The sequence below is a fragment of the Pieris napi genome, chromosome 15 (assembly GCF_905475465.1).
Source record: "Pieris napi chromosome 15, ilPieNapi1.2, whole genome shotgun sequence".
In the NCBI taxonomy this organism is placed as follows: domain Eukaryota; kingdom Metazoa; phylum Arthropoda; class Insecta; order Lepidoptera; family Pieridae; genus Pieris; species Pieris napi.
In genome coordinates, this window is record NC_062248.1 from 3,668,551 (window position 1) to 3,682,554 (window position 14,004).

General features: G+C 34.3%; 1 protein-coding gene across 2 annotated transcripts; it reads left to right on the forward strand.

Moving 5' to 3' along the window:
* Positions 1–325: 325 nt before the first annotated feature.
* Positions 326–11,837, forward strand: LOC125056363 (LMBR1 domain-containing protein 2 homolog). Of its 2 annotated transcripts, none has more exons than XM_047659402.1 (10): positions 326–912; positions 1,056–1,228; positions 1,360–1,738; positions 2,602–2,772; positions 4,350–4,527; positions 7,381–7,562; positions 8,320–8,559; positions 9,635–9,836; positions 10,244–10,339; positions 11,028–11,837. In XM_047659402.1, exons 1-10 carry the CDS (start codon positions 739–741, stop codon positions 11,189–11,191), a joined length of 1,959 nt encoding a protein of 652 aa, XP_047515358.1. In that variant the 5' UTR covers positions 326–738; the 3' UTR covers positions 11,192–11,837. The 2 variants fall into 2 exon arrangements, with proteins under 2 accessions (XP_047515358.1, XP_047515357.1); XM_047659401.1 differs by having other exon boundaries at positions 327–912; positions 10,977–11,837.
* Positions 11,838–14,004: the final 2,167 nt, after the last annotated feature.

The following is a 14,004-nucleotide window of genomic DNA, read 5'->3' on the forward strand; positions in this document are numbered from 1 at the left end:
TGAAGAATTTTATCAATCATAATATGTTAAAAGTATTGAACAAATTTTATGTGGAATATTTTAAGGCCCTACTTAATAAATATATTTATAAGAATTTGTAGGTACTAAATGTTGGTTGTTGCGCTGTAGGGTTTTTTTGATTTTGATATGGGTATTTCTGTACCATCTATTATCACTCTGGTAGCTGGACTTTGAATAAAATTTCAATTCCCAAAAAAGAAAATTTTCTCTCATTTTACAGAAACGTAGATTTTAATTGTCATATTCATTTTCAGTACTCGTTTCAATTTCAACTATTGACTGACAGCTGTCGTCTGTCATTGACTTTGACCATCAAATTATAAAAGTAAATCGTATTATCTTTGATCTTGTAAATTGGGATTTGTAAATTTTTAATTATATAGGCTTATTGCTTTGTTTTATTGTAAAAAAACACATTTATAACGCCGAACAATGATTGACAAACAAAGGCTTGTTTTATAAAATGTCGGAAAGGAAATCTAACGAAAATACTTCAACAATTACTTTTGATCCTATTCTGCCAGACAGTGGAATTCTTTTCTATGAAGAATGTCCAAAAGAATATGAAATTGATCCTCCAATATTATTACCATTGAAGAGCACTACTCAAATACGTTTTGAAGAACTTCAAAGTGAAGCTGTTCGGGCTTGGAAAGAATCTCAGAAAACAGCAAGCAAGAAAGAGTGAAATAATTTGTATAGTACACATCGAACAACATGTATTACACACTATTTATCATTGAAATTATTTCTGCGCTGATCCTTGCAGCAACCTTGCTATACAGATATGGAGACTGTTATAGGAATCACATAATTGTGACTGTGTCTGTGCTGACAGCATGGTATTTCTCATTTTTGATCATGTTTATTTTGCCACTGGACATAGCCTGGGTATGTTAATGTTTCAAATAATTGATACTGGAAATTTCCGACAAAACCTGTTTTAAAGTAGTACTACTACATACTCCTTATTTTAATTCATAGTTTTTATAATTTCATTTATTTTTACTAAAATGATGCTGTACTATTTACAGACTGTGTATAGAACTCATCAATGTTTAAATACATCAACTCCGCTTGATGCAACCACTTTGAGTTTGAGTTCTACCACTGCAGCACCGGCACCTCAATGCCCAATATCCTGGCCAGATGAAGTTTTTCCAAATTTGTGGAGAGTAGTGTACTGGACATCACAATGCTTGACTTGGTATTTATTTTTTTATGTGATTAATTAATACACACAAATGATTATTGTCTATAAACTTAATCAACTATGAGAGGTATCTTTTACTACCATAAAATATTTTACAAAAGGGGTCTATATTTTATTTCTTGCAGGTTAATAATGCCCATGATGCAATCATATAGTAAGGCAGGTGATTTCACTGTCAAAGGCAAACTAAAGTCGGCTTTAGTTGATAATGCAATATACTATGGGTCTTATTTGTTTATATGTGGTATACTACTCATTTATCTGGCATTTACATCTGGAGTTACATTGGATCGGTTTAAAATTAAAGCAATTGCATCATCTGCCAGTAATACATGGGGATTATTCCTATTGATCTTACTGCTTGGTTATGCACTAGTGGAAGTGCCAAGAAACTTATGGAATAACTCAAAGAAAAATTATACATTGACATACTGCTATTTCAAGATTGCAAAACTGAGTACTGATAAATTTGAGGCTGAAGAAACAATTGACGATATTTTAGAGGTAAGTTTTATTTACATTACTTTCAGGTATACATAATATGTACTGTGTACTCTGTGTTGAGATAACAACAGTGATAATTTTCAAGACAAGCTATTACTATAATCATGTAATGTAAATGCACTGTTCCTCCCATTTTTTTTAAATTGCTAACTTCAAACTCAATTGTGAGCTTTAATTTTGTGTATACAATTGAATGACGTGCTACATCAATAATATATATTTTGAATTTTAATAAAAATATTTGGCCATATTTTAAAATTGGTTTTTGAGATAGCAAAAGTATTAGTTAGCTGCTATAGCAGCTGATCCTGTTAGGTACTAAATAAAGGTTATCTTGTATATTTAAATGGTTGATAAGATAAGACATTGCCCTTGATTAAGTTAGGTTTAAAGACATTTATTTTCATAACAGACAATAGTCACTTACATGAGAACTTATATACTAAAGATACAATTTATCAGGTCGTGGGTCATTGAAGAGCTTCTAGGATGAATTAGCGAAGTAGAACTTGGGTGGACTTTCATTTACGTAGATAACTGGGATCACTTAAGAGATGGTCTTTTAGTCTTAGTTTAAATATTGCCAGGCTGTCTGCACTTTTTATATTTTGTGGAAGTCTATTATACCGCAGCACTCCCCCAACGCTCAATGTTTTTTTTACCGTTATTGTGAGGGCGTCGTGAACTGAGCTTCTGAATTTGATTTATTTTAGTGAAAGTAATGTGTATATAGTGATTTAGAATTTTAGAGATTAATAAGCTGGTATTGTATTGAAATAATTGTTTTATATTCATGAGTTTTGTTAAGTTAACTACTAAGCAAGTTAAGAGATATAAAATAAAATTTATATTAATTTTTTCAGAGTTTAAATTGTATAACAGCAGCCGTTGATTCAGGACACCCTTTGTACCGTCATGTTGAAACAATCGTCCAAAAGCTACCTGTACAACTAAGAGATAAACTGGGATCTAGGGCGCCTCCCGAACGGACACCACCGCCATCTTTGAAAAGCCTTATTAATTTACATAAAAAGGTCATTAATTATATAATTGTATTGACATAAATTACCATTTCTTGCTTCTTTATTAACGTTTGGGGGCGTCCATAAATTACGTGAGGTGTTTAAGGGGGGGAGGGGGTCAAGCCAAATCTCATTTAATCTTACGTTGGAGAGAGGGGGGGTCTTGGCAAAAATCACGCATTTTTTTTTCTGATTGAAAAAAAAATTAGGAAAACGGTTGACCCTAAAGGCCATCTCTGCAACTTCCCGCTAACTCCATACCTAAACGCTCAACATTTCACTTATATTGTTTTTGAGCTCTTCGAGCTCAAAAGTACGATTTCTGTGTTATTTTGAGTTCTCCGAGCTCAAAGAGATATTTCTCTTTATGCACTATTTTGTGAATTTTCAAACCACAATAACTTTTGAATAAATGACCGTTTCTTTTAAAAAAAAAAATTCCGGACTTTAAAGAGCATGACGGAAAGTCATTTGTTCCATTTCTAATACGCCACTGCCTACCGATTCAACCGCTGAATGCCTTCATCAGCACGCCTTATGATCTCTATTGACCAAGTATACGTGATGATTTAGAGAAAATATGCTGCACTACATGCGGTATTTACTTTGCATCTAGCTGCAGAGCACAGGCGATCAGCCCACATTGCACCAGCTAAGCAAGCGCGTATGTTCCGCAGTGCGACCTTCACGGATTGTCACAAGACGAGCTAATGAGTTACTGTGTGCAAGTACCAATGGTTTAGAGTGGCTAGATCACAGATGATTTTACTGAAAATCATATGGACATGTTGGTTCCATGTCATATTGATTACTAGTCTTAACTAGTCGTAAATAAAAGCACGAAGCAATTTTTTTTTCTTTTTATAATAACAATCCGACGCGTTTACGTAAGAAACCCACATTTTGAAAAATCTCACGTGAGATTAGGGGGAGGGGGAGGGGGTTGAATAAAATCTCACGACATCTCACCAAGGGGGGAGGGAGGGTCAGAAAATTTAAAAAAACACCTCACGTAATTTATGGACGCCCCCTTTTGAATGATAAAGCCTGTAGTGAGTATTTACAGTAACACTTGCACTTAATATGTTTTATAGGAGAAATTAAAATTCCTAATTAAAAAGTTGAGTTGAAAACACGAGTTCTATGATTTTTTTGCGAATGTAAGATAATTTTTTAAGAATAAAAAAAAGTATTTTTTAGTATTTGATTTCTTATTTGAGTAAATGATTTTTTTTTTGTTTTTTAAATTGTCTGCACAGAAAAACAATTTAATATTACGCTCTAGCCTAACTTAAGACTAATATTAAAGTAATTTCTAATTTAATTAACTTAAAAGGATATTTAACATAAGAATGTCCAATAACACACTACAGTCTCTATTAAAGGGAAGACACTGTTCTGTTCTGTTCTTGATACTGACAAGTGTGTTTTGCACTTAAGACTAACATGCACTCACACTAAATAAAGATATAAACGAATAGAAAAATATATTTTGACTTATAAAAAGTCATGCAAAAAAATAATCCAGTAAGTTTTATGGGATTTCCTTATGCAACCCCATTTAATTTTTACTGGTATATTATTTACAGACTATAAAGGCTCTGCACGTACTCCAGCGCACTGAAACCCAATACACCATAATGCTTGAGAGAACCTACCATTTGGAAGACATCGCTGCCAACTGCAGATCACCCGACCATCGCTTCCAGCATACTTTTCAGATGGCCCGACCAAAGGTTCAAAGGATCTTCTATCCTCCATTAGTTGGTATGTTTTACCTAGGTAACACTGAAAATGTTTAGAAAATGAAAAACGGCTTAATGTAGAAAGTTGCCAATACTTTTATTGTTTTTCGAAATAATCTCCGTTCCTCTCAACACAAAGTCGCATTCGATGGAACCATTGAAAAAAGCAGTGGGCCCATTCTTTTAGGGATCTCTTCTATGGCATTTTCGTAAGCTTTCACCGCATCTTCAGGGCTCGTAAAGCGAATACCTCGAACTTTATCTTTACTTTTGGGTTCGTAGCAATAAAGACTTTCAGTACGTAGTAGGCCAACTGTAAGTTTTGTCTTGTTTCCAATTTATTGTACCCCACCATCCCTAAGACAAATATTGTTGGGTACACTAAAGGAAAGTAGGGATTAGCTTCTTGCGGAGCCCAAACAGACGAGTTACTCTATCTATATCTCCTTGCAAGCGTTCACAGTCGTCCACCTCTTGGATTGACAGATAATTTTAGATCGTCCGCAAAAAGAAGGCATCTAGCATGTCTTACTTCTGGTAAATCGTTCACCATTATTGCAAACTGCAATGGCCCTAGATTGCTGCCCTGACTCAGGCCTGATTTAGTGCAGTATGGTTCCGACTGACACCCTTTGTACTCTACATACTGCTGGCGATCTCTCAGATAATTAGCAAAAAAATGTAATAGTTTTGGAGTGAAAAAGATCACGGTATGGGGTAAATGAATTAACCACCATTTTAAAGTGAATTAATTTAATTTCATGTTTGGTTACAATATTCACTTAATATAATAGTATAAAGAAATAAACATATGTGCGTCAAATACCAAGCCACTAAGCGCACTGGCTACGTACCACTGGTTACCTGCGTACACGCACACATTCACGCGCGAATCCCGCAAGACCAGTTTTTATGTAGTTCTGTGCGAGTGACGATATTATGATATCGATGTAAAATGTCGATAAAAATATGAAATTTATGTGTTATACATGTGTATGCTACATCACTCCCCTCCAGAGCCCATCAAGGGTGATAAAAATATGAAATTTATGTGTTATACATGTGTATGCTACATCACTCCCCTCCAGAGCCCATCAAGGGTGATAAAAATATGAAATTTATGTGTTATACATGTGTATGCTACAACGGTACTCGTTCGAAGAATTAGTACATTTATATTTTTTGTGTAATTTTGCTTTTAGTTTTTGCACTTATAATTTCCCTAGTATACCATTCAGGATAGCAATATTTACGATAATTACCATACCATAGGCTTTAACCGTTTTCTAGGAACACAATTATTAATGACCTCATTAAAAATACTATAAAAAGCATTTAAGGGTCTGGGTCACGCATATCAAAATCATCACTCCAATCGGCTAATGCTATTGAGGAATATAAAGTATCAAAATTAGCTTTATAAAAATTCCATTTTGGTCTATTTTCACTTACGGCTTCCTTGTGGGCAGTGCAGACAGTGTGATGCGGTCTAATGAGAGTTGTGCCTCCACGAACAGCGGTGGGTGATATGAATCCACCGGTACCAATTAATCGTCCGCTTCATAAAGACACAACCCGACGAGCACAAAACTAAATCCAACTGTCTCCCAAAACAAATAAACCGGCTTACTTGGGTGAATTCACAGAACGACGATTATATTGTTTAACATTTACACTACTTGAATTTAAGTTAAAATCCCCTAATAATAATACATTTTTATATTTAACACACAACAATTCAATTATTCGGAATAATAACATATATTCTGTATAACACGTTAATCGGCGGTAAATACAACGCACAACATAAGAATAAACATTTGTCCTTTAGGTGAACTGACGCGCAAACTAATTCGAAGGATCACTGATCGTCGTTGATAGGGGGCGTCCATAAATTACGTGAGGTGTTTTTTTTAATTTTCTGTACCTCCCTCCCCCCCTGGTGAGATGTCGTGAGATTTTATTCAACCCCCTCCCCCATCCCCCAATCTCACGTGAGATTTTTCAAAATGTGGGTTTCTTACGTAAACGCGTAAGAAGCTATCTTTTTGAACTCGGAGAACTCAAAATAACACAGAATTCGTACTATTGAGCTCGAAGAGCTCAAAAACAAAATAAGTGAAATGTTGAGCGTTTAGGTATGGAGTTAGCGGAAAGTTGCAGAGATGGCCTTTAGGGTCAACCGTTTTCATAATTTTTTTTTTCAATCAGAAAAAAAATTGCTTGATATTTGCTGAGACCCTCCCTCTCTCCAACGTAAGATTAAATGAGATTTTACTCGACCCCCTCCCCCCCTTAAACACCTCACGTAATTTATGGACGCCCCCATATCATTCGGATATTACACGTATATGTGTAATATCATCATTGATTTATTGGAAAAGCTTGATACTAATGTACTTTCAGAATAATAATGATAGTCTTTTCAGCAATTTTTATATAATTAAATACAAAAATTAGTCAAATTGTATTTGGGTAAAAAGAATAGTGTATCTTTAGTTTGAATTCTACAAATCTTATTATAGAAGCGACCATTTTGACGTGACAACGTCTTATAATTCGATGGAGCCGGCGGCACGCACGAAAAAACATGACTCATGCGGCGTTACCTCGCTCTGAGGCGTTCCATTTAAAATTGACATAATTGTATTTATGCGTACAAATAAATGTAACTTGATCAATTCAATTGTGATTTCCATTTATCTCCTTCTCTATATCCATACAAAATACCTATCAAACAAAAAAAATTTTTTTTTTTGAAAAATGCAACCATCCCATCAATATTTTTTTATGACGTTGTCACGTTCAACTATCGTCAGTAAACCGACTTTACAGACAACCGATTTTTAATTTAACCTTAACGTATGTTACACAGAATGGTACTGGGAGTGCTTTCTAAAGCAATACTTCTTGAAGACGATGGCCGTGGTGACGGGAATATTGTCAATAATGGTGGTATGGTCTGAAGTGACGTTCTTCAATAAGGAACCCGTTCTGTCTATTTTCGCTAACATCGTATCTGCGGCTGGAAAGAAATTCAACTATATCGCTATTGTGGTGAGACTATTTTTATTTAACCATATTCAAATCTAGTAAATTTTTTTAATATTTGTTTATTTTATCTTAATCTGAGATATCTTTTATTTTTATTGTTTTGTATCTTATCTTGTTAATTCTTGTATTATATTTTTTCTTCATTACAAACTTACATCTGTATAGATAAAACTACTTAGAAATATTTACGACTTGGTACTAATTGTGACTAGTATTTTTTTTACCCGGACATAAATGACAAAATATTCCCTAATGTTTGTTGGCAACAACCCACAGAGAAATTTAATGTTACCAATGAAGGAAAATTGCTAAAATTAGCCAGTTAATTCCAAGTCAGGCAAATTTGATGCCATTAGCTCTAAAGACAGAAATAAAATGTGTGCGTGTACTAGGTGTACACACGTAAGAAGTGAAACTTATATAAAACCTTTGTTGTACGCAGAGCCATAATTGGTTTGTTTTAAGTTTAGAGGTCCGAAACTATTTCTTTGAACACAGTAAATTTTGATACACTGCCTAGCATACAATTTACAAATTAATTGCTGCAAATTGCGATTAGCAAATTTCAAGTAGAAAATGTAATCCGTTGTCAAACTTCAAAGTCAAAAACATACTATATGTCATATTTTAACGCCGATAAAGAAGTTTGACTTCAAAAAGCAACATGGCGCGTAACGGAAAAATGTGACGCGTAACGCAAAAATGTTACACTAAATTTTTTTCCAACCCCGATAAAGAAGTTTCACTTCAAAAATTTCAGACAATATCAACCCTAATTATATGCTACATATTCTACTGTGCCTACTCCACGGTACTGAAGATCCGGGTTCTGAACCTATACTACTTGGCTCCTCACCACCAGACCAATGAGTACAGTCTGATATTCTCCGGAATGATGGTGTGTCGTCTCACACCAGCTATGTGTCTTAACTTCCTTGGACTGATACATCTTGACTCGCATATTATTACTCAGAGGATTATGGAGACTTATTATACACAGGTACAGTTTTCATAAACAAAAATTATTTTTTTATTTGTAAGTTTGACATTAAAAATCTTTCCTCTCAAGAGCGTACCATTCCCTGAAAGGTCGGCATCACACCCGCAAACCCCCAGCATTGCAGATGTCAGGCGGCGGTTATCGCTTTATTCAGTGAATGCCAGCTCTTTTGCCTAGTGTCCAATAAAAAAACGTTTTCTCTTTAGTTGTTCAGAGCTATCTCTTTTTACACGCTTTATATTAGCTTCACCTGTATGTATGTATGTAACCGACTCTTTCGGACTCGATTTTGACCCACTTTTAACGGACAGATTTAATTCAAACTTTGCGCACCTGTCAAAGATCGATGACAATGCAATAATCCGAAAAAAAATGAAAGAAATAAAAAAAAAATTAACTAAAAAATAAATAATAGTTTAAAAAAACTAAAAAACACGCTTTTAAAGCACATCAAACTAAAAAGTGAAAAATAATGCCTAATTTAGGCTGAAAATGGTAATGAACAAAAAATACTGGTATTATTGTGAAAAAGCGTGGGGCGCTCTGTGCCATCGAGCAAGCAAATACATATGCTTTCCTTAAACACTGATCATATGTGAGGTTTTCACTGGTTCATCAGTTTCGCCTCGCGATTAAGTCTGGAGAAAGAGCACAGTCATGGGATTTCAGGTCGCAAATAGTAAATTTATATCTTGTTAATATTGACGTACATAGTTACCACCTGCTTCGTAATCTTCATTTATGAATGTTGTGGCTAAATACCTAACCGATACGTCAACTCCTGCCTCCACACTGCTCTATCCTCCGCTTGTCTCTGGGCATTAGACTATAATTGTCTTAATTTGGTCTTATCTCGAGTATATCTGGTTCTCTCCTGGCAATATGGCCAAAGTAGCTATTTTAAAGAACGTAATTTTTATTCAATAAATTAAATAATAATATTATTTCGCATACCATCCACGCTGGTTTTCTTTCCGCACACTCTTGTTTTATCTTGCTTGTGTATTGAAAACGAACCGTGAACCCCTTATAAAAAAGTCCTTCGAGCCGGATTAACAACTTGTAAATGTTTCAGATAATGGGTCACATGGACGTCCTTCGTATTATAGCTGAAGGATTCAATATTTATTTCCCGATGTTAGTAATATTGCTATGCCTGGCTACGTATTTCTCTCTGGGTAGCAGGTTGCTTTCGTTATGTGGATTCCAGCAGTTTGTTGGAGATGATGAATTTACCACGGACTTGGTGGATGAAGGACGGGAACTTGTTAAGAGAGGTATGTCAACAAACTTATTCTGTAATATTAATTACGATTCCAAACTCGAGTTTACGTACCACAAAATTCCACATTTGTAACATTGTCTATGAATATGGAACTCCATCGATATTGGTTTTGGTCGTTGAGTGCCAATTTCAGTTATAATATATTTGACCGTTAAGGGAGCGTTCAAGTATTACGTAACGAATTTTGGGGGGTGGGTCGAAACGAAACGTTTTACTATACTTGGGTACAGAAAAACATTACGGCGCGTTACATGGGGGGGGGGGGGGTTAATAATCTCTAAAATTTGCGTGACGTAATACTTGAACGCTCCCTAAGAGTAATTTACAGAACGCAAAAGTAAAATTGGATTTAACCATAGATTAGTTACTCAGAATGGGCCTGATTTAATGTTTTTATAGAGAAACGTCGCCGTCAACGCCTTGAAGAATCTACGACACGTAGAAGGGACTATAGCGAACGGTTCACCGCTTACAGACCGAGGGATACGGATGGAGGTAAAACCGATATACACTCATAAACATATATACACACTTAATATTACCTCTATTTTCTTTACCATAACTGTATTTCACTCCAAGTCGCGGGCATAATATATCGATATAAGTTTCACACCATGAAACTAGATGGCGCTTTTTATATTTTAAAACGCGCTATCATTAATACTCAATCACATAACATAGTTGAGTCGTAGTCCTTAAACGTTTGCCATTACTGGCAGAGCTCTGCCCGTCAACAGCTTGAACTGTCAAGGTCCTTCAGGCCAACAGTAAGATTCCATAAGAAAATCAAAACTTACTAAGTTGACGGCTTATGCCTTATTGGTCTAGTGGTTAGTACCCCTGACTGCGAATCCATGGGTCCCGGGTTCGATCCCCGGCTGAGACAGGACATCGATGTGATGAGCATTTGGTGTTGTGCTTAGGTCTTGGGTGTTTAAATATGTATTTATATGTCTATCTATCTATAATATGTATGTATATCCGTTGCCTAGTACCCATAGGCCATAACACAAGCTTTACCAGCTTAACATGGGACTAGGTCAATTGTTGTGAATTGTCCAATAAAAAAAAAGAAAAAAAAAAAAGAGCAAAGCTGTTAGTCCAGTTATTGTGCATGTATGTCACTTTGCAGCCCGCACCGGGCTTCTTCACGATATTGGTTCGGACCACTACGCCTCACCAGAACGGACAGACATCCACTCATACCAACGCGCAGAGTTGCCATACAACCGCCAAGATGACATTGACAGACGATTCGGCGAAAGTACTCTGCCAACTGTCAGAACTGAAGAAAGAAGGCGGGACAGATTAACTATTCCTCCCAAAGGATTGTTTGACGATGTGTAATTCGTGATTGCCTTGAACATATAGTATATAATATATATAAGCAATTTTTTTAGTACACTGTCGAACCGTATATAATATATATATAAAAAAGGTAAGGCCTGATTAATTAACGACTCAATAAACAGTTAACTCTGAGTATGGCTACATACTGTACCTTAAATATAACAGAGACACAATAGTGCGTTCGTTATATGAATTATGTGAGATAGTAATTATTATTAATAAAGAATATGCATTATAGGATTTCGTCCAAAATACATGGACTATTTAGTGTTAAATTAGGAAGCTAATTTATTTAATTGTTATCATGTGAGCTTATAGAATAAGGTATTAGATGTTCGCTCTAAACAGGGCATAGAAATCAAATAGAAACAAACTTAAACATTTAAAATTTAAACATTAGGGATGCATCGATACGCCTTTTTGCCGATACGATACCGATACTCTTATAGAAATATCGCCGATTCCGATACGGTTACCGATACTAATGCTTATTGAATTCAAATTAAATTAAGGTAAAATATATCAAGTTTGATTAAAGTTTTTAATTTTTTTTTTATTATAAAATATAAACAGTCACAAACTTTGAATAAGATTAAAGGTTTAGTAAATAAAATTAAGAATTAAGAGTAATAGTTAAATTAAAATAAAATAAATAACTGTTCATAATTAAAATTAACATTGATAAGATTTTTGTAATTCTGTATTTTATTTAATTTGGTATTGAAAAAATACTACGCGCGATATCAGTTAAAAACCAACTAAAGTGTCTAGCGAAATGGAATACGCGGAGACTAAGCGGGTGTGAGGGGCATAGATAGTCCGTGCCTCGTTTCCCACGCCCCGGATCAAACAAGATGCGCGTTTACATTACTTTTTTTAAAGCGCGAAATTTGCAAAGTATCGTTGTATCGGCAATCAAAATATCGCCGATACCGATATATCGGCAAACCCATCCCTAATTTAAATACTTTCCTAATAATATATATACACTAACTAGAGACAAGTTAAACTCTATATTGAAAATTACTAAGAATTTTTAATAATAACTGTCCAAAGTCTACAGACAATTAATCCTGTACTTTGCATACAAAAAAATTGAAGAAATAAAACCTGAAAATGTTTTTTTCGGAACGCAAAGTGTAGACTACCAACATATTGTATTAAAATCACGAATTAGGCAGAAAAAGGTCTACCCGCATTTGATACATAATACTGAAAGTAAAAAGTATTCTGGGGAGAATAATTAGACCAATTTAAAGTTATTGTGTTAAATAAACGTACTTTGTCTATAGAATTGTGTCATACATTAAAATATTTTAATAAAGATTGAGTGATGTTCATATAGTAGAATTTTTTCATTGATAATTTGTTTTATAATTAATAATAAATATCTAGTTAAATCAAGAACCGTTTTAGCGAATTATAGTCAATATGCTGATCAATGGTCTCATAGGAATAATCCCTATCAAAAACTGAGCGGAAATAATTGATTTTAAAATTTCGTAATTGTTAGGATAGATTGTAAATAATTTCACTAGTTAGCTAGTTACCGTCTTTAGTATGTTAATAGTGCAATTTTTATAAGCTTATAAAATAATTAATCATACGTGTGTTTAGTTTACATTCAAAGACATTAGTGATTAAACTGTTTGCATCTTATAATCTAAAGGCGTTGAGTGTCTATGGGCGGTATCACAGGCTCGATTGCCTCATGTTCTATTTTTTTTAAATTCCCGTCCAGGCTAATGGTCAGTTCATACTGCCTTGGGTTACGTATATTTTTCATTAAATATATTTAGCAAAATGCTAATTCAATGGATGAGCGACTCGGCCATTTTATTTACTAGGTATTACTAATAACAGTAACTTGGACAAGTTGAAGTTATCGCTGTGCCTATTAATTTAGAAGATTTTTTACGATGCCTGTAGTTATTAATAATTAACATTGATGTTTAAAGGAATAGTGTAGAGTGGTATTTAAGTTATAATCAAATATATATACTGTGTCTATCTAATAAAATTTAAGTGTACAAAATGCTTTCATTGATACTAGCGTGCAATTATAAATAAAAATTACACTTGATTATGTAAGCGACGATAACCCAGAATTTATGAATGTTTGATTTGTACAAAAATACCAACCTTATTGTCTAGATTTTTAAATGGTGAGTTTCGTTTTAAAATACTCGTCTAATTTGGGCAGCGACTAAGTTTTAAAATCAAATATACGCGCTTGCGAGTGCTTACAATTTGGTAGCTGTCATTTTAAGTCGGTTAAAAATCAATTTGACACTTGGAGCGCGCATGTATGTTCTTTAATTTGATTTACACAGTCCTAAGAAGATTATCTATGCCTAGATATATCAAAGAATGTAAATACGTTTTTAATGTCAAAACGAGAAATGTAACTTATATTTTAAGAGCATCGCGACTCTTATTTCGGCCATTTTCTCCGAAAGGTCTGTGTACTGTTTGAGTTACGTATCTGTTCGTATCTTTTAGATCACTTTAATTTAGCTATAACAAGATGATGTAGAAGAAAGTAAAAACTATGTGCGTTTATATATTCTACATATTTCGTTCGGTTTATTACAAATGTGTAAAATGCTTATAGTACTTTTGTTAATGTTTTTAATTTATAACTAACATGATTAGTAGATGTATAATTTTTTTTGTAGATCTTGCACGACTTTTACGGATTTTTATGCACACTGTTTCTTACCATCATGTAAGGCGACAGTTGCGCAGGAGTAGCTTTTTTCCTATTTACTTTGTTATTCCCCGATCATGCTAAATTTTTCTAAGCAAAT

Bases quoted from the DNA above. Each gene is read 5' to 3' on its own strand.
- LOC125056363 (XM_047659401.1), top strand. From the start codon at position 739: ATGTATTACACACTATTTATCATTGAAATTATTTCTGCGCTGATCCTT. The intron at 1,229-1,359 runs GTATTTATTTTT...TATTTCTTGCAG, and splicing joins ACATCACAATGCTTGACTTG to GTTAATAATGCCCATGATGC. The intron at 8,560-9,634 runs GTACAGTTTTCA...TAAATGTTTCAG, and splicing joins TGGAGACTTATTATACACAG to ATAATGGGTCACATGGACGT.